At 46.7% G+C, this 22,165-nt stretch overlaps 1 protein-coding gene across 1 annotated transcript in view; it reads left to right on the top strand.

The window, feature by feature from the left end:
• LOC144803910 (uncharacterized) overlaps positions 1 to 22,165 on the top strand; it is a 151,657-nt gene that overhangs the window by 72,496 nt on the left and 56,996 nt on the right. Inside the window, exons 7-12 of the mRNA XM_078671884.1 lie at positions 6,634 to 7,007; positions 7,426 to 7,472; positions 7,930 to 8,220; positions 8,581 to 8,760; positions 9,262 to 9,624; positions 10,186 to 10,728. Coding sequence (XP_078528010.1) covers positions 6,634 to 7,007; positions 7,426 to 7,472; positions 7,930 to 8,220; positions 8,581 to 8,760; positions 9,262 to 9,624; positions 10,186 to 10,728 — 1,798 coding nt within the window. The remainder of the gene's footprint in view (positions 1 to 6,633; positions 7,008 to 7,425; positions 7,473 to 7,929; positions 8,221 to 8,580; positions 8,761 to 9,261; positions 9,625 to 10,185; positions 10,729 to 22,165) is intronic.

Raw genomic sequence — 22,165 nt, 5'->3', positions numbered from 1 at the left:
CCCCCAGAAACCCCTCGACCCCGGTTGGCCGAGGAAGCCCTGCCGTCCGGGCCGGTTTCCGGGCCAACATTACGTGCCACAGGTGCCAGCGACCCGGCCACTACGCCAGTGATCCCAACTGCCCAAAGAATCCGAACACTACTCCCCGCCAAGTTGCAGCGGCGGCCCTAGGGGAAGAAATAATCCCGGAAGACCAAGAAGAGTACGAGACCGATCCCTCTGAATGGGCACCCGCCGCCATGGCACTGGTCTGCTTAGGGGAGAGAGACATGATTCCGCGGGCCCCCCTTCCCGCCAACACACAGAAGTACGGTCAATGGGTCAACATTAATGGCCGCCGGGCGGAAGCCCTCCGCGACACCGGGGCCAGTGTAACGGCGGTCCGACGCCACCTCGTCACTCCAGACCAAATCTTGCCGAACATTCTTTGCCCTGTTCGATCAGCCGACAACTCCGAAAGCCTATGCCACATGGCCTGCGTCCCCTTCGAGTGGGGAGGAGTAACAGGGATGTTAAAAGTAACTGTCCGCGATGATGCCCCCGTGGACTGCCTCCTAGGAAACGACCTTGAAAGCTCTCCCTGGGCAGCTGTCGAACGGAGAGAACACCTGGGGATGCTTGGCCTCCCCGAATGGGTCTGCGTCACGACCCGGTCCATGACCGCCCGCGCGGTCCCCAGTCTAGAAGAGCCCGAGTGGCCAGAACCTCCTCCCGCGCTCATCCCAGAGGAGGCCGCCCCAGACGCCAGTCCCTCGACCCAAACCGAAGAAGGACCCGACCAGCTTCGGGACGTCCCTGACCTGGCCCAATGGCAGCAGGAGGGAGGCCCCACGCAGGAACAATTCCGGGCCGAACAAAAAACCTGTCCTTCTCTCGAAGGACTCCGGCAGCAAGCCCTGGCCCAGAGCACCGGAGATACCTCGGGGGCCCACTGGATCTACTGGGACCAAGACCTGCTCTACAGCGAGCAGAAAATTGCAGAACTAGGGGCCAGTCGGGTGCTGGTGGTGCCCCTTCGCTTCCGAGACTTCCTCCTGAACTTAGCCCACGATGTCCCCCTTGCCGGACACCTGGGGCAGGATAAAACCTACGACCGCCTGGTGACCCATTTTTTCTGGCCCCACATGCGGAAGGATGTCACCAACCACTGCAAGGCCTGCCCCACCTGCCAGGCCAGCGGAAAAAGTGGCCGAAAAATCAAAGCACCGTTACAACCCTTCCCGGTCGTCACCACCCCGTTTGAACGAGTGGGAATAGACATTGTGGGGCCCCTCGACCCTCGAACAGCCCAAGGACACCGGTTCATCCTGGTCCTTGTAGACCACGCCACCCGCTATCCCGAGGCCATCCCTCTTCGGACTGTGACGGCCCCCGTGGTGGGCCGGGCCCTGATGGGGATCTTCTCCCGGGTGGGGTTCCCCCGGGAGGTCGTCAGTGACAGGGGCACGAACTTTATCTCCAAATATATGAAGTCCCTCTGGCAGCAATGCGGGGTCACCTACAAATTCACGACCCCCTATCACCCACAAGGAAACGGACTGGTCGAGAGATTCAACCGCACCCTCAAGGGGATGATTATGGGTCTAGAAGAACCCCTTCGACGCCAGTGGGACGTGCTACTTCCATGCCTCCTGTTTGCCTATCGGGAGGTCCCGCAGAAGTCCCTCGGCTTCAGCCCCTTTGAACTCCTGTACGGGCACCCCGTCCGGGGCCCCCTCAGCCTAGTCAAGGAAGGTTGGGAGCAGCCTCCCCAGAAAACTCCCCCGGACATCTACCGGTATCTCCTGGCTCTCCGCAACCAGACCCGGCGGTTCCGAGACACCGCCAAAGCCAACCTCGAGGCCAGTCAGGAGGACATGAAGAGGTGGTACGATCAGCACACGTCCTCCATTGAGTTCGAACCTGGACAACAGGTCTGGGTGATGTCCCCGGTTGAGCCCTGTGCCCTCCAAGACAGATGGTCCGGGCCCTTCAAGGTAATCGAACGCAAGGGGCCCGTCACCTATTTAATCGACATGGAGACTGCCCGGAACCCCCTACGGGTCCTCCATGCCAACAGGCTCAAACCCCATTTTGTGCGATCCGAACTCAGCCTCCTGATGGCTACCGATACTGGGACAGAAGAAGACTCCGAACCCCTTCCGGACTTACTGAGGGCCCTCGAGCAGGACGGCTCAGTGGAAGGGGTCCAGCTCTCCGAGGCCCTGTCCCCGGAGCAACGCCAAGACTGCCAAACGCTCCTGAGGCAGTTCGCCTCCCTGTTCTCCCTCACCCCCGGAGTCACCCCCTGGTGCCTCCACGATGTGGACACCGGGGACAGCCCTCCTATTCGACACCGAGCATACCGCGTACCAGACCGGGTACGAGCCTGCATCCAGACCGAGGTGTCCAAGATGCTGACCTTAGGAGTGATCGAACCCTCAGACAGTCCCTGGGCGAGCCCAGTGGTCCTGGTTCCCAAGGCAGCTGCCCCGGGCGTTGCCCCTGAGCTCCGGTTCTGCGTGGACTATCGAGGGCTGAATGCAGTTACCCGGACCGACGCTCATCCCATCCCCCGGGCAGACGAGCTAATTGACCGGATGGGGGCCGCCCGCTACCTGAGCATCTTCGACCTAACAGCGGGCTACTGGCAGATCGGCCTCACCCCTAGGGCCCAAGAACGATCCGCCTTCTCTGCCCCAGACGGGCACTACCACTTTAAAGTCATGCCCTTCGGCATGAAAAACGCCCCGGCAACGTTCCAACGGCTGGTAAACCAGGTACTGGCGGGCCTGGAAGACTTCAGCGCCGCCTACCTGGACGACATTGCTGTGTACAGCCACCAGTGGACCGACCACCTCCGCCACCTGCGGGAGGTTCTACACGCCCTCCAGCAAGCCGGGCTCACCATCAAAGCCAGCAAGTGCCAGGTTGGCCAAGGGTCCGTGACCTACCTAGGACACCAAGTGGGAAGCGGGCTGGTGGCCCCTCTCCAACTCAAGATTGCTGCCATCCAGGCCTGGCAACCCCCTACGAGCCAAACGGAGGTCCGGGCCTTCCTGGGGCTCACCGGATACTACCGGCGGTTCGTGAAGGACTATGGCAGCATCGTGGGGCCCCTCACAGAGCTCACCTCCAAAAAGAGCCCCAAAACCGTCAACTGGACCCCGGACTGCCAATCAGCCTTCGAAAAGCTAAAGACCGCCATGTGCACGGCCCCCGTGCTCCAGGCTCCCGACTACAGCCGGGAATTCCTTGTGCAGACGGACGCCTCCGATCATGGTGTGGGGGCCGTCCTCTCCCAACTCAACGCCGAAGGGGTCGACCATCTGGTGGTCTTCATCAGCAGACGCCTCTTGCCCCGAGAGCAGCGCTGGAGCACCATTGAGAGAGAGGCCTTCGCCGTAGTCTGGGCCCTCAAGAAGCTCCGGCCCTACCTCTTCGGCACCCACTTCCGGGTGCAAACAGACCACCGACCCCTGCAATGGCTGATGCAAATGCGGGGGGAGAACCCGAAGCTGTTGCGCTGGTCCATCTCCCTGCAGGGGATGGACTTCACGGTGGAACATCGTCCAGGCCAGGACCACGCCAACGCCGACGGCCTGTCACGCTTTTTCCGCCTCAGCGAGGAGAGTCCCCAGGAAGATGGCTGACTCTCCCCGCCTTCAGCTGGGGGGGACGCATGTTGGACAGGCCGCATGTTCGGGCTGTCCCCCCTCCCCGCAATGGGACCGGGACCCTGGCTCTCCCTGCATCCCCAGCCAGAGTCCACAACCGACCACCCGAAGTACCCTGCAATCCCTCCACTACAAGACACCAGCTCCGGACCCAGCTGGCCCGGGTCACCATCCACACCACGACATCGACCCGGCCGCCATCTTGGGGCACTGCAGCACGAGGCCGCGTGGCCTCAACTCGACCCTAACCCCGGGCCCGGCCGGCCCCGACATCGAGGCCCCAACCTCCTCCCAGGAGGCAGAGTGACCACTTGGCGAGTCAATGGGAGAAGGAATCGTCAACGGCTCTCCTCCGCCAGGTGTCGATCACCCCAGGCCGCCCTGGGCGCTGGCTCCACCCCCCTGCTGGGCGTCTGGACTCCCTCATCCCGGACCTCCCGGCCCCCAGGCGCGAGGGTCCGGACATCAAAGGGGACCAGACCTATAACTGGGGCAGGGCCAGACCAGGAAGCCAGTTGTATCCTGGAGTCGAGAGACCCGAGAAGAACTCATCCGTGACTGGCCTGCTGGCGCTGCCGCGGCCCTCTGCCTCGTGAAACCATCGTCTTGGCCTGCTGGCGCTGCCGCGGCCCTCTGCCTCGTGAAACCATCGTTTTGGCCTGCTGGCGCTGCCGCGGCCCTCTGCCTCGTGAAACCATCGTTTTGGCCTGCTGGCGCTGCCGCGGCCCTCTGCCTCGTGAAACCATCTTGGCCTGCTGGCGCTGCCGCGGCCCTCTGCCTCGTGAAACCACCTTGGCCTGCTGGCGCTGCCGCGGCCCTCTGCCTTGTGAGACTACCATCTTGGCCTGCTGGCGCTGCCGCGGCCCGATCCACAGACACTCCAGCTCGAGGATTGTGAGCTCGCCTCTTACCACTACCTGTACCGATCCGGTACCAAGACTGTCCCGCTACCCCCTTTTCCTACAGAGACTAGAAGTGAGAGGACCCCCGGGTCCGAGATATCCTGTATCGCTGATATCCTTGCCTTAAGAACCTTATATAAAGCCTTGAACTCGACTTGGTGTGGTGCCTGTTTGTGGGGAGGGAGGTAACTTGTCTGTACGATCGCCGGAGCCGGTCCCCCTCGGGGATCTCCCCCTCAGTATCCGGCCGACCCTCAGGGTCCCCGTCTAACAATGGCGCATCCATGGAGGTAGTGTCACGGTGCACAATAACTGGCATATTCCTGGGGATATGCCAGTTATTGTATATGTGCCCATTAGTGTTTTAATGTAGTGAATGGATTATTACATACCGATGAATGAGTCACTACACAACTAAAACAGCAGTGACAGAGTGTTTGGTGGAAGTGTAAAGATACAGACTGGGCAATTGAAAGTTTAAAAGCCAAGTTGACAGGTGCATAGAAAAGGGCATTTATTATTTATTAATCTTCCAAACACCCCAAGCGCCAGCACACCTTTCCGAGGATAGGTTTACGATTTACAAATGCTAGCATTTTTTAAATTAAGAAGCATAATAATAACCAATATTAATACTTTTTTTTTCTAATGATAATGATATTTTTTTTATGTCTTCTATTTAGATGTTTTTAATCATGAAAATGCAAAGAACACAGTTTACAGAGTAACACTTTTTAAACTCTCCAACGTATGTAGATAATAATACCTTATACGTGTTACGATCAAAATCGAAACCTTTACACCTTTACAGTTTGTAACTTTTCCGAACACGTGCAGAAGAAAAACAGTTAAAACGTGAGCACGTGACATCTAAATAGGCGGACCTACAGCTTCCTTCCGTAGACTACTAAACAACCGAAAACTATATAAACCACACCTACTGTGCAATTAGTTTTGTTTTCGCGAATTATTTCTGAATCGCCAATCTATGTTGCAGGTTCCGTTTTCTAGCATCGGATTCTCTTTTTGCGTCAACAAACATATTCCGGAGTTGTAAGTTGTTTCAATATGGCATAGTCATAGTACTTAGTTATAATTTGCGGCTATTTGTCAATATTTAAACATTGATATCTAGAAAAAAAATGTATTGCATGTTTTTCGCTTTTTCTCTGTAACGTCAGAAGCTTGTTTTCAGAAACAAATAGATTATAACAAACATTGCTCCTTTTCTGGCTCCTTTCACCTTATATATAGTGACATTTTATATTATAATATTGACACTGTACTTCGCTTAAGAGGTGTAGGTGACCCGTCGACGCAAACCCTAAACATTTACAATCAACGTCACCATCTTCCGCTTGTTTATGTGTTTTACCATAGAGATCATACTGTTAATATGTATATTATAATATAAACAGTCATGGTGATCTCAGTGAAGTTTACGATCCGTCGTCACAAAGAGCAACAATAAGTAAGCAACGTTACCGCCTTGCGGTTTTCAATCTATTTTCCCCTTGTGATCATGTGCAGTGAGAATATATACATATTATTATTCTCAGCGTCATGATCTCAGAGGAGTTTATGACCCGTCACCACGAAGATCAAACTTTTTCACCTCCTGCAGAAAAGGAGTTCAGTAAATAATTACCGCTCAAAAGTATTTAATTGTGGATATTCTGTTAAATACATAACTTTATTTTCCTTTTAACAATGGTATCAATCGTAATATTTTAATAGATTATCCTATTGCTACAGAAGAGGAATGGGAGATGTTTCACATGAACTCATTCTCTTCTTTCTTGTCCCCCCCCACCCTTCTGGGCTGTTGGCAGGAATTCAGGCCGAGACTACAACTCCAGCTGCAACAACTGCAGCAACAACTGCCCCGATAACAACAGCCGGAACAACTGCATCAACTGCTGTGAATATACCTGCAACATCAGCTGCGACAACTGCTGCAACTACACCTGCAAAAACAGCAGCTACAACCGCTGCAACAACAGCTGCAACAACTGCAGCTACAACTGCTGAAACTACACCTGCAACAACAGCTGCAACAACTGCTGCAACAACAGCTGCAACAACTGCAGCTACAACTGCTGAAATTACACCTGCAACTACCGCTGCAACAACCGCTGCAACAACTGCTGCAAAAACAGCTGCAGCAACTGCAGCTACAACTGCTGAAACTACACCTGCAACAACAGCTGCAACAACAGCTGAAACTACACCTACAACAACAACTGCATCAACTGATGCAACAACAGCTGCAACAACTGCAGCTACAACTGCTGAAACTACAGCTGCAACAACAGATGCAACAACCGCTGCAACAACTGCTGCAAAAACAGCTGCAGCAACTGCAGCTACAACTGCTGAAACTACACCTGCAACAACAGCTGCAACAACAGCTGAAACAACACCTACAACAACAACTGCAACAACTGATGCAACAACAGCTGCAACAACTGCAGCTACAACTGCTGAAACTACAGCTGCAACAACAGCTGCAACAACAGCTGCTACAACTGCTGAAATTACACCTGCAACAACAGTTGCAACCACCGCTGCAACAACAGCTGCAACAACTGCTGCAACAACAGCTGAAACTACACCTGCAACAACTGTTGCAACAACCACTGCAACAACTGCTGCAACAACAGCTGCAACAACTGCAGCTACAACTTCTGAAACGACACCTGCAACAACAGCTGCAACAACTGCTGCAACAACAGGTGCAACAACTGCAGCTACAACTGCTAAAACTACACCTGCAACAACCGCCGCAACAACTGCTGCAACAACTTCTGCAACAACTGCAGCTACAACTGCAGCTACAACTTCTGAAACTACACCTGCATTAACAGTTGCAACAACCGCTACAACAACTGCTGCAACAACAGCTGCAACAACTGTAGCTACAACTGCTGAAAATACACCTGCAATAACCACTGCAACAACTGCTGCTAAAACTGCTGAAACTAAACTTGCAACAACAGCTGCAACAACAGCTGCAACAACGGCAGCTACAACTGCTGAAACTACACCTGCAACAACTGCTGCAACAACTGCTGCAACAACTGCAGCTACAACTGCTGAAACTACACCTGCAACAACAGCTGCAACAACTGCAGCTACAACTGCTGAAACTACACCTGCAACAACTGCTGCAACAACAGCTACAACAACTGCAGCTACAACTGCTGAAACTACACCTGGAACAACAGCTGCAACAACAGCTGCAATAACTGCAGCTACAACTGCTGAAACTACACCTGCAACAACGGCTGCAACAACTGCTGCAACAACAGCTGAAACTACACCTGCATCAACAGTTGCAACAACAGCTGCAACAACTGCTGCAACAACAGCTGCAACAACTGCAGCTACAACTGCTGAAACTACACCTGCAACAACCTCTGCAACAACTTCTGCAACAACTGCAGCTACAACTGCTGAAACTACTCCTGCAACAACAGTTGCAACCACCGCTGCAACAACTGCTCAAACAACTGCTGCAACAACTGCAGGTACAACTGCTGAAACTACACCTGCAACAACAGATGCAACAACTGCTGCAACAACAGCTGAAACTGCACCTGCAAAAACTGCTGCAACAACCACTGCAACAACTGCTGAAACAACTGCTGCAACAACTGCAGGTACAACTGCTGAAACTACACCTGCAACAACAGCTGCAACAACTGCTGCTACAACTGCTGAAACTACACCTGCAACAACAGTTGCAACCACCACTGCAACAACTGCTGAAACAACTGCTGCACCAACTGCAGCTACAACTGCTGAAACTACACCTGCAACAACAGCTGCAACAACTGCAGCTACAACTGCTGAAACTACACTTGCAACAACTGCTGCAACAACTGCTGCAACAACTGCAGCTACAACTGCTGAAACTACACCTGCAACAACAGCTGCAACAACTGCTGCAACAACAGCTACAACAACTGCAGCTACAACTGCTGCAACTACACCTGCAACAACATCTGCAACAACTGTAGCTACAACTGCTGCAACAACTCCAGCTACAACAGCCCCAAGAACAACAGCTGTAACAACTGCATCAACTTCTGTGACTACACCTGCAACAACAGGGGCAACAACTGCAGCTACAACTCCTGAAACTACGCCTGCAACAACAGGTGCAACAACTGCAGCTACAACAGCTGCAACAACTGCAGGTACAACTGCTGAAACTACACCTGCAACAACAGCTGCAACAACTGCTGCTACAACTGCTGAAACTACACCTGCAACAACAGTTGCAACCACCGCTGCAACAACTGCTGCAACAACAGCTGCAACAACTGCAGCTACAACTGCTGAAACTACACCTGCAACAACAGCTGCAACAAATGCAGCTACAACTGCTGACACTACACCTGCAACAACTGCTGCAACAACAGCTACAACAACTGCAGCTACAACTGCTGAAACTACACCTGCAACAACCGCTGCAACAACGGCTGCAACAACAGCTGCAACAACTGCAGCTAAAACTGCTGAAACTACACCTGCAACAACAGCTGCAACAACTGCTGCAACAACAGCTGAAACTACACCTGCATCAACAGTTGCAACAACCGCTGCAACAACTGCTGCAACAACAGCTGCAAAAACTGCAGCTACAACTGCTGAAACTACACCTGCAACAACAGCTGCAACAACTGCTGCAACAACAGCTGCAACAACTGCAGCTACAACTGCTGAAACTACACCTGCAACAACCTCTGCAACAACTTCTGCAACAACTGCAGCTACAACTGCTGAAACTACACCTGCAACAACAGTTGCAACCACCGCTGCAACAACTGCTGAAACAACTGCTGCAGCAACTGCAGGTACAACTGCTGAAACTACACCTGCAACAACAGCTGCAACAACTGCTGCAACAACAGCTGAAACTACACCTGCAAAAACTGTTGCAACAACCACTGCAACAACTGCTGCAACAACAGCTGCTACAACTGCTGAAATTACACCTGCAACAACAGTTGCAACCACCGCTGCAACAACTGCTGAAACAACTGCTGCAACAACTGCAGGTACAACTGCTGAAACTACGCCTGCAACAACAGCTGCAACAACGGCTGCTACAACTGCTGAAACTACACCTGCAACAACAGTTGCAACCACCGCTGCAACAACTGCTGCAACAACTGCAGCTACAACTGCAGCTACAACTGCTGAAACTACACCTGCAACAACAGCTGCAACAACTGCTGCAACAACAGCTGCAACAACTGCAGCTACAACTGCTGCAACTACACCTGCAACAACATCTGCAACAACTGTAGCTACAACTGCTGCAACAACTCCAGCTACAACAGCCCCAAGAACAACAGCTGTAACAACTGCATCAACTTCTGAAACTACACCTGCAAAAACTGCTGCAACAACCACTGCAACAACTGCTGCAACAACTGCTGCAACAACTGCAGGTACAACTGCTGAAACTTCACCTGCAACAACAGCTGCAACAACGGCTGCTACAACTGCTGAAACTACACCTGCAACAACAGTTGCAACCACCGCTGCAACAACTGCTGAAACAACTGCTGCAACAACTGCAGCTACAACTGCTGAAACTACACCTGCAACAACAGCTGCAACAACTGCAGCTACAACTGCTGAAACTACACTTGCAACAACTGCTGCAACAACTGCTGCAACAACTGCAGCTACAACTGCTGAAACTACACCTGCAACAACAGCTGCAACAACTGCTGCAACAACAGCTGCAACAACTGCAGCTACAACTGCTGCAACTACACCTGCAACAACATCTGCAACAACTGTAGCTACAACTGCTGCAACAACTCCAGCTACAACAGCCCCAAGAACAACAGCTGTAACAACTGCATCAACTTCTGTGACTACACCTGCAACAACAGCGGCAACAACTGCAGCTACAACTCCTGAAACTACGCCTACAACAACAGGTGCAACAACTGCAGCTACAACAGCTGCAACAACAGCAGCTACGACTGTTGAAACTACGCCTGCAACTACACCTGCAACAACAGCTGCAACAACTGCAGCTACAACTGCTGTAACTACGCCTGCAACTACAGCTGCACCAACAACATCTGCCACTACAACAACCACAGAAACAGGAACAACAGTAGCTGTAACCTCTGGAACAACAGGTGAGTTAAAATATTTACAGTTCTTGTAGTAACAGGCTGAAAAATAGCGCTTGAATTACCCTATTAAAACACAACAGACAAATTGGAAAACGTTTAATGTCGGTAAAAGAAGTTGCTCTGTCAAAGCAAACTGACACGAAGGCAGGCCTTGGGGACCAATTTTGATGACCATGTTTTTTATGGAGTGCAACTTCTTTGTCTTTACTTTAGGTGCTAATTTTTTTGTTCCTAGCAATTTTCAGTATTTTTCTGAAACTGTGATAATTGTTTTACAACAGTTTCTAGTTTTAACCATAAATCCACCTGCTGTTTCTCCCTAGCAGCATATACTGGGCTTTGTAACTCAACACCAACTTCTCTCTCAGGAGATCTCCATTGATAATCATAAGCACTAAATAGCCCCGCCCATGTGCGGGGATCCCGGAGCGCTTCTTTACAATATATATTCTTAAGTGTAGATGTGCATCTTTCTTAAGCAAGGCCAGGATAAGCACTTTATTTATTTAAATGTTTTTAAGCTTAAAAATGAGGCTATGTAGGACAATTGCTTTCATTTGCATTTTAACCCCTTGCCTGCTTATGACGAGCCAAGCTCTTTATAACGGCCGCAGCACTCCCTCGCTCGGCGAATTCCATGCCTGTGCGGGCGTTCATACGGGAGTGGGCGGAGTTATAACGAGCCCAGCTCGTCATGAGCACAGCTTCACTGTGCCACATGACTAGCTGGGCTCGTCATGAGCACCGCGGCGCCCCGCGCGGCCCCTCCCCCATGGGGGAATTACCCCAGCGGCGAAGGGGTTAAAAAGTATTAGTATATCATTAAGGCTCCCTGTTTTCTGTTTTTACTGATTTTTCAGATAAATACAGACAGAAAACCAATAATTTTCTTGTCTGTAATTATTTTTAGATGTGGATAAAAACGGAAATTGGGTGCTTTTTGAGTGATTCTAAATACACTTTGCTATGACTGCCAGGCGAATAACTGTGTGGCTTGATAGGCAAGGAGGTGAAAAAAGGAATTTTAGTAAAGAGGCTTTAACAGCAGTAGCTATGCACAAGACTGATACTGAAATGTGCATATTTTCATACAAGTGAATTGATTTATCTTCTGCGGGTGTTTTATATCACTGAAATCTGTGAGGCGTTCAAGCATGACTGCATATTTATTGGTTAAATAAATGTGGAAATATACCCGTTTCAGCTTTCCTTTTTCACAAACCCCATAATAAATATGGATAAATATAGTGTCATGTATTCCTATAGGTTCTGAATCGATCCCCCTATTCCTGACCCTATTCTGGTTAAACTAACTATCAAGTTAACTAACAGTCAGCCCATGAGGCAAGAAAAGCCCCCATGATGCAGATACCGTTATCTGACGCAGTCACACTACGGCACAGGAACGTGTTATCTGATTAGGTCATAACGCTTGAGATCTAATTAGACAAGCGACATTCCTCCAGCCCCTGATAAGGCATACGACGTTCTCATAACAAATCAAACCTATGACAACCTGGAAAATCCGTGCGGCCATTGTTTTGATTTCACAGAGAACTTCAGTAAAAGAATGTGCTAACGAGCAAGTCGTATGACATCTTTATTGACGTATCTATGTCCATCCTTACGTTAATCTCGGCACCTTTAAGGTATAAATATTGCCGATCTTGCCCTATGCAAACACACGCGTGGTGACGAGACGGAGCAGCCATACTTGCCGAAGCCCAGAAGCAGAGCAGACCCCGCTGGCAGCAGCCCCGCCTTCCTGACGCGCTGAGAGACGCGCTGCTATCTCCTGCCGAGAGACCCAGCACCGGCGCTTTCGGGCAGCCCTCGCAGGCAGCCTGGAATATCGAGAGCAGAGAAAGAGATACCATTCCTCATTCATCCTAACTTCCAGGTACAGAACTGAATAACCCCTCACAGAGAATTCCTTAGTTATTCACTTGGCAAAAACAAACTTAACTTAAACTGTAACTTTCTATTCCCGCCCACGCATTAGACTTAGGTCAGGTACACGGGGTAGGCGTATTTAGAAACACCAGTTGAGTACGTTTAGTCAAATGTATATGTGTATGTAAATATATTTTAATCATTTTAAACATCATATGGCTCAGAAACCATATCAATGTTTTTACAGTATTATTTTATACTATTGCTTTTAATGTATGCACTTTACTTAACTATAAGTATTGCAATAATATCGATCCATTTCTCTTGTACGAGAAAAGAGACTGATCAATAAATAACACCTTTTTATTGAACACGCCCGTCTCTTCCTTTTCTCTACAATCTGATGAGACTAAGAATGCACGTACTGACTGAGTAAAATAATTGCCTTGTGCTCACACGACTCTGGAGATACACTCTTGATTAGGGGAGAGCAAAGTTGTCATGTTCTATGGTTGTCAGAAACTAAATCCCTTCTTGTCTAATCAGGGGAGTTAATTCTTTCCTGAACATTCGAGAAAGTTTCTAGCGAACTCTGAGCTACGCTGGCAAACCCAAAACTTAAGTCTAGTATCGACAGTAGTAGACCTAGTTAACGTCTGGCCTAGGCCTTTACTGCTGTAGGTATTATTCCAATGCGCAGAGCCTATTGGGAAGATAGGAACTACACTACATGGCGCCCAACGCGTTTGGAAAGGGCGATAAAACTAACGTAAGACATTTAGAGTAACTCAGTCGTGCTTTCTCACTCAGACCCCTTTTCCCAAATACTCCAAAGACGTCTGGAGTGGGTGAAAGGTAATATCCTCCAAAACCTCGCAGGAGGGAACTCCTATGTAAGGTTCTTGGTATAGTCAACGTTGAAGGATAAACAGTTCCAAAATATTGTGCATCTAATCTCTGTTTCCATAAGAAACCTGATCTGCAAACAAACATAATACCATCCTGTCGGTAAAATGGGAGACAGTGATGAAGAAAGAGAGGCAGTTAGATTAGCAGCTGAAATAGCAGCAGCTGATACTGCAGCACTAGATGCGGACGGGGATATAATACTCATCCTGGTCGCCAAAAGGAAATCTATAACCTTAAAACTTATAGAAAATGGACTGACACCTAGAGGTGGCACAGTCATATTCGTAATTGAGGCACACGAATATCGGCAGACAGAGGTATACTATACATGGATACATTTTCCAGCAGCAAATGCTGTAACAAAGTACTTCCACTATTACAAAATAGAGGTTCCACCCGACATTTACACTCCTTTCGAGGAGGTGGAAGTACCACTCAAATTCCAAGAGCATTTGCTCTTATTTGATGGCGCCCTAATACATAATAATCACATCACCAGCCTCGGTCCTTTAGGTAGACCAGGAGCAACGTGGCCGGTCTTAGCCGGATACACACCACACCCAGACATCGAAGGAATGTCTACAGGAGAGCTGTTAATACAGCTAAAACAATTACTAAAAATTCATAGACAATTAGTCCAGTATGTAATGCCGACTTCAACAATTCAGCCAGCGATTAAACTTCCACAGCTGACCCCTCACCAGGGGAACACAAATAAAATCACACGACAGAACATCCAATCCTGCCTAGGTAAAGTTCCGGCTAAACGGGAACAGATACCATTCTGGTTGGCACAGAAAATCACCCAAATAGAGGCGGTGTTTCCTGACACCACCCCGCTAGAAAAACACAGGATTCTGACTATATGTCTCCCAATGGGAATCGCACCACACATAGAGGACTGTGACACTTGGGGTACAGTCTTTGCTTCAATCTACACAAAAACGCACGGTGTTCCATCCATTTCGGTAATACCAGATGTGCTAAAACAAATTCAAGATGAATACGGTCCAGAACCAGCTTTAACTCTTGGTATGAAATTACTGAAAGACTTCAAGCAGGTCTCGGCTATATTATTAGCCAATATAAAAGGTGAAGCAGCAAACGTGGCGATCCGCCAGAGGTTAAAAGAGACAGATATAGCAGACCAACCAGCTGAAATTGCCAGAATCATAGAAAAATCCTATGAAGAACTAGGTAGAGATAGTTTAGGTGGAATACCAGTAAAACCGCAACTGACTGAAAGTCCAGAAAAAATATTTTTTAATAATAATTCACCAAAAAAGAACTGGGATGGAAACAAACAATCCAATCCAAAAGAAAAGAAATTCCAGTCCCGAGGAAGGTCTCCTAGGCGAAGGGAGAAATCTCCGAACCAGAGACACAGGTCACCCCAGAGTGACCCCTCTGGGAAAAGATATAACCTTAGAAATAGGGATAATATTAAAAAACCTGATAGATATCAAGACATTGATACACGTCCCTCTCAATCTTTTCAGACTTCCTCGCAGAAATCGGAAAGAAGAGGACGATCAGAACAAAGAGAAGAGCACGCCAAGTCCAAAGACAAGGAACCTGCTCAACAAAAAAAGAAATTACAATTTCCAAAAAAGAAGGTAGCCAGTATCAAGGTAGTTAACAATGCCGAGAATACTGAGGACACAACTGAAAAACGGAGAGTGGGCTCAGACAATGCTAGACAGCGCAGCAGAAGTGAGCATAGCTCGCAAAGTCCTTATGAATCATCTGGAGACAGTGGACACGAATGAATATCTTCAAGTGGAAACTGCAGACACCAGAGTTAGCAAACCCCACAAGATATACGAGATAACATTACGTATAGAGGGAGATAAGACTAGGAAAATAAGGGGACTATTTTGGGATAACCTCTCCAAGGGTTATGACATCCTTCTAGCTGAAAAAGACTGGCCACCAGAGTTTGTCAGGGAGTGCCCTCATGGCGAAGAAGTAATTATGCCTGCCTTCTCGAATCAAATCCCGATTCATAAAAAATACACACTTGCTAGAAAGTGGGCAGTGGCCTTAGCACCTGCTTTATATAAAAATCATGTAGGATGGGATGAGGATTCTCCTCCTCACAAAATCCAGTTAAAATCACAACCTACTGCACAAAGGCAGTACCCAATTAAGCAAGAAGCTAAAAAACAGGTAAATGAAATACTAGATCAGCTAGAATACCAGGGGGTGATTGAAACTTGCACCTCACAAATGAACAATCCTTTGTTTCCGGTCTCCAAACCAGACAATTCATATCGTCTAGTTTTGGATTACCGACACCTTAACACATGTTGCAAAACCTTTGCAGTGCAAAACTCACACAGTGCTGCACTAATGAATAACATAGTGCGCAAAAAATACAAAACAACCTTGGACATCTCCAATGGATTCTTTTGTCAAAACATAGCACCAGAGAGCAGATATTTAACTGCATTCTCAGTAAATGGCACTCAAAAGCAATTCTGTCGGTTAGCCCAGGGGTACAAGAACAGCCCGGGGGTATTCTCAGCGAGAGTAACAGAATTACTGCAACTATATGATGATGAAGCATTATCTTATGTCGATGACATTTACTTAACAGACGATGACTTGGATACTCACTTGAAAAGAGTGAACACCATAATACTTGGGTTCGCAGCAGAGGGTTACAAATTCAACTTTAAAAAATCCAGAATTGCCCATTTAACGGTCTTATACGTAGGATATGAATTATCAAGTATAGCCTGGTTGACAATTTTCTAAAGAACTAGAAGAATTAAAAAATCTAAAAATGAAAAGACGTATCCTCTGCCAATCGACATTCTGCCTCTACGACATTACGCCTGTGTAATCTATACAGACGGACATGCTCAACCTTCCGTTTGGGGAGAACAAGCATACAACCCCACATGTGAGATTACAAAAGAAGTGTGGCGCGGAGGTAAACTAAAACCTCTATTAACAAAAACACACTCAGTAGAAACTAATTCAGAACAACAAACTGAAATAATAGCATTGAAAACGGCGCTAGATAATGCGGATCGCGAATTCCCGACACTTATAGTGTCAGATTCATATTACTGCGTCAAATCATATAACAAGGATTTGCAGACATGGATTCAGAACGGTTACAAAGATGACACAGATGCACCAATAAAGCAGAAATTGCTCTGGGAACAAATAGCTCTTTTACAAAAAGAACTACCAAGGACTCACGTGACACACTCACTGAGTCATCAGCGTGATGGCGTTCACGTTGTAGGGAATTCATTGGCTGAAACAGCCACAGCGGCAGCCACTAAATCGGCTCCCGTAGTTCGAAAAAAGCGTACATTAAAAAACATTGACGGTGAAACAGTGCTGGCAGTGAAAACGTCATCAAAAGGCGACTGCTCAGCGTTACCGATCAACTATCCACTCAATTATACATACATAATCGATGCAAACTCCGTCCCTTTTGCTCGAATCCCTGGAGTGGGGAATAGAGTGATTCCAAACATGGACAGGAGAAGCTTGTTAATCGCAGACGCACACATGGGTGAGGGTCTTGGACACCTCAAACTGAAAGATTCTCTGGAAGAATTACAATCACGGTACTGGTGGCCAGGCATGAGCCTGCATCACACCATGTTTGTAAAAAACTGCCCAAACTGCAACAGAGATCGCAGTGGGGAGAGAAACAGTTTAATACCTCGTCGTATCAAGGCAGATAATATGACCAATAAAAAGCAGGGCTTGCGATTAACATATACAGGCTAGTTTCCACTTATAATGTAGATCACCAGCACTCGGCTGACGTCCGGACTGTTATACAAAGATTTGCGAGTCTAAATGGCATATACGCTAAGAGCATGCTACGTTCGACCATTGTTTTCACTCAAGCCCACCAGCCTGGGGGGAAACATGGCCGAATGAGCACAGTCCAGCGGGAATCTTCTCACTTCCTTCCTGAGGGTACGGGATGGTGTAAAGAAAAAACCAAGGCATAAAGCAATCTATAGCGGAAAGGAAATTAGGTTCGGGAGCTGGGTGGGTCAAACATCTAATAAGTGTCCAACGTAGTCTAAATAACTTGCCAAGAAATTCTCTGAAGGGATTCAGTCCGTACGAATTATTATTTGGAACTAGAATGATTATCTCTGACCTCGACAGTCAGACTTCGGTGGTTAAAGAAAAAAGCTTTGATGTCAAAGACCGTTTGGCTATTTTGCAGGAATTAAACAAAACAAGAAAAGACCTGAGCCACATACAGTTGAAACAACAGCCAACAACCACTGAAGAATCACCACCTGTCCCAGCAAGACCTGTCTGGATTCCAAAAGTCGGGGATCTAGTCAGGGAGAAGATCGCGGTAAAGAAGGAATTTGGGCCTTCTTACAGAAAAGCAGTTCCTGTCTTGTCTGTCAACGGGACAAGATCAGTTGTACTACCGCCACTTGCTGGTAAAAAGGAGAACCGAGTTGTATCCATCGACCTGGTAAAACCACAACATGTGGCCGATAACAAACAGTAGGCCAAGTGGACTCCCAATAAGTAGCAGAACACCAAGGTTTGCTACCAGTACAGAGGTCCTAACAAAGAGGCTCATCACATTCGAAACGCCTACAGAAGAACAACAAGGACTATGCCACAATGCAATAGAACTCAGACCTCTGAAAACCCAAATAAAAACATTTAGCAGAGACACACCAGTCTATAATGAAGTACCAGGTGACAATTCAAGAAACAAAAATCCTGAACCAATTGGAACAATTGACAGAACTGCATCCGGCTACTTCATCAACTTCGATGATTCCTCTGAAAGCCTCAGTGAATCAAAGACACAGCCATCATCAAAATCCTTTAAAGACAAAGCTAAGGAACTTTTGAACCAACTGAAAGAAACATATCTGATTTCTCCATGGATTGAATTTTGGGTGGGTTTTGGTGCATTTATCCTCATACTTTGGCTCATCATGGTATTAACTTTGGGACGCTTCATTGAGGGAAAATATGCTAAAATGGACACAGCAAGTCAGAACATCAACTTGGTCCTCAAACCACACACATCTTCACACGTCGAGAAAAGAGAACTTTCTTCAGCCAACTTCACAGCCAATCCTATACCTGGTGGGGTAGCCTGGGACAACACTGACTATGAAATTTATGGTCCGGTCGAGATCCTGAAATATCCACACCAAATCAAGATCTCCTTGAGTGACTTTGCAAAACCAAACTCATTTGCTGATGATTGGGACTTCGAAAGCATTAATAACATGATGTCTGACTTAGTAATGTCTGCTAAATTTACCAAACATGATTATTTGCAATGTTCTACAAATTATGATAGTATGTATTGCTATAACCACTATGGTAACCATTTTTTACATAAATCTGCACAACCTAGAAATGTTTTAAATTATAATCAATGGGAACATTGTGCAACACCTCCAAAAGGGAGCTCAAGAACCGTTTACGACAAATATTCATATTTTTCAGGTTTTAACACAAGTAATGCTGAAACATTTTATTTTAAATTGTCAAACAAGACAGGGATGAAAACCATGATAACCAACACAAAGTTGATATATTCAGATTCATTCTTCGAAGAAATGAATACTTTTGGATTTGATTATTGGGACAAAAATGTTGATTTGAAAAGTGTTTGGGGTACAAAAGAATGGCAAGTACAGGGTTTAGAAGCTTTGTTTAGAGCTTGCATGATCCCAGAACAAATGATATTTTTAAATGACACTGTTCAACAAACCACCTGTCTTGGCCTAGCCAAAATCAAAGATTTAAATAAACCGTCTATCCCAAAGCCAACAATGTTTAGCAATAGCTCTGATACGGATGAAGAGATAGACGTAAACCATATATTAAACCAAAACAGAACACATCCTGATTGGAAACAATGGTTGATCTGGCCCACAGATACAAATAACTGTCAAGACAGATTCCTGAATAAAACACAGGGGTTCAAAATGACCAGGCCAGACCCTAGATATCCCCAAAGACATCACCCAGGGATAATAACAACCTACAGTGTGGGCAAATTATGCCTTCAGTGGCTACAAACTTCCACACTGCCTTAAATTAAGCAACACCTAACTTTACTTACTGATGGTGCTGACTTGCGTGATTTCATAATGGGACCACGCAAACAGCGTCAAAAGCGTTTCATAGCAGCCTCTGTATATGCAGCATACAATGAGGCCTGGAAGGTTAATCAAATTGAAACAGCAGAGAGAATACGGGAAATTGACCGTATTAATTTGGAAAAATCACTTTCTGTAGTGGACAATGGGTTAATGACTCTGTCCTCCAGAATTTTTTCATTGGACAGCATTGTGTCTTCAGCAATCGATATATTATCGCAAGACTTACTGTTATTACAACATGGTCAATCACAATTGCGTTCTATTGTACAGCTTGGCTGGACGTTACAAAATCTACGTTCAGGCTATGTGCCTTGGCGTTTAATCAACACAACGTCACTATTCCAAATCTTTAACCTTACTGATAGACAAATCGGTATGGCGCAAAAGGGTGCTGATTATACAATCTTGAGCATTGAAAAACTAGAAAGATTACCAATGACAATGTCAGAACGACCTGTCAGTGAATGGATAATCCACGGAATCATAAATATTCCAATCTCAACCTTCAGGTTTCAATACTGCCAAAAATATATACAGGCTGGCATGTACGAGAAATTGGGGAAGGGGTACCTTAAAACAACTTGGAACCTGCCCTATTCACATGCATGTGTCAGTAATAAAGGACAGAAAGTGTTTCTTAGTGGCAACAATTGTGCCATGTCACTAAGCGGCACGCTTCTGTGTAACGGAATTAGTTTGCATGGAGCCTGTGAAGGGAATTCATACAACCTTTCATGTCACCAGCAAGGCGCACCTGCAACTGAAATAGAACCATTCTTTCAAAGACTCTATAATGGGAGTTACATTCTTATTGTAGACCGCAAATGTTGTAGTCTTATGCCCGGGACTCCTTATCTAGTCACTACGACTGCGAAGGTCAAGTGCTGTGGACGTTCTTTGTTCCCCAGCTCCTTTCCAGACAGGGAGGCAAGGGCATGGCCCAATTTGAAAATTACTTCTATTCGAATAGATACTTTAAGCAGAATGAAAACAGTGCTTCTTCAGACGCCTACAAGGCTCACGTCATCAAAAGAAACGTATGATCTATAAGTCGCAAGGACGACTGCAGAGATACATACATTATTATCAACTAATTCCCCCGTACATTTCGCGGAAATCCTGAGCGAAATCTTAAATATTTCTGATACCACTGGGGTCTCAAAGGTATTTAAGACAGTATTTTCGATGGCATTAACACCATTCAAAGCCATACAGGGTATTTTTCCAGATTTCGTCCATTCGATTTTTGGCGGACTTCCCCTGATCCTGGGACTAATTGCAGGAATCCTATTCTTAGTCCTTATTTTTCGTTATGGCAACCCATGTCACAGATCAAACTCTCGCGACAATGGAAGAAACAATCCTAGCCATTGGATACCGGGACCGGATATCAAAAATCCTGGGACTCTCCCGGCTTAGAGACCTGAACATGACTTGGTTTCTATCATTTCGACCAATGTGGCAAAGATGTGTTTTACCTGTATTAAGGTGTCTGCTATGCGGAGAAGAATGCGTGTTAGACACCTGTCTGACGCTACAATCGGATGCGCCAGTGGATGCAGATACATTGTTGGTTCCTACCAAGGTTCACGCTTTGTGCTGCCCTCAAAGGCTGCCAATCCTGATGACGGCATTCGTGGAATCTTCACCACTACGATTGAAGAGTAGTGAAGTTCAAGATGAAAGCAGCATCGATCAGGTACGACCTTCTGTCAGCAATGCGAATCAGAATGTCAATGGAGACAATCATGCGCACGAATGCATGGTTACACCTATTTCCGACTTAGTGGAACTTTCCCATGAAGCTGTTGACAGTTTTTTCGAAAGCCTTAATGATATGATGTTCTCTCCAGAACAGAAATAGAGACTTTTGAGCAAGCTCGCACACGGCGTTCCCTGAATTCGGCCTTCAACTTTAAAAATAAAGTCACATGAACAATTTTTCCCACCAGTTCACGGACAGCAATTTTTTAGCAGCCCCAAATTATTTTTTACAAAATTTTCGGGACACTTATCTTCTGCTTAAAGTAAGAAACTATTCCTAGAGAACTAAGATTTCTATTTTTAGATACTTTATAAACTTTAGTTGCCCGCTGGTATGTTCACAAATATTTTATTATGTGATGAAATGGTCTCGAACTTTCTTTCTGTATAGCCATATTAAGAGCCATTTCATGTGTATTTCTCATATACCAAATAAGCAATAATGTCTACAAATGCGTGTTTACTTTAGCGTTTAATTCATAGCTTAAGTGCATACAATATATATGACTGCAATTTTTCAGTATATTTGAAAATTTCAAAATGCATTTATGTATTTTGGGGTGGTGAGGTATACACTATACTCTATAGTATGTTGTACTATGTTATACTATGCATAGATTAGTAAATATGACCATAGTTAGCGTGGAGTGGGTGTCATGTATTCCTATAGGTTCTGAATCGATCCCCCTATTCCTGACCCTATTCTGGTTAAACTAACTATCAAGTTAACTAACAGT

Source organism: Lissotriton helveticus, chromosome 1_2, assembly GCF_964261635.1.
Source record: "Lissotriton helveticus chromosome 1_2, aLisHel1.1, whole genome shotgun sequence".
Classification (NCBI taxonomy): domain Eukaryota; kingdom Metazoa; phylum Chordata; class Amphibia; order Caudata; family Salamandridae; genus Lissotriton; species Lissotriton helveticus.
This window is presented reverse-complemented; position numbering and strand designations above follow the sequence as displayed.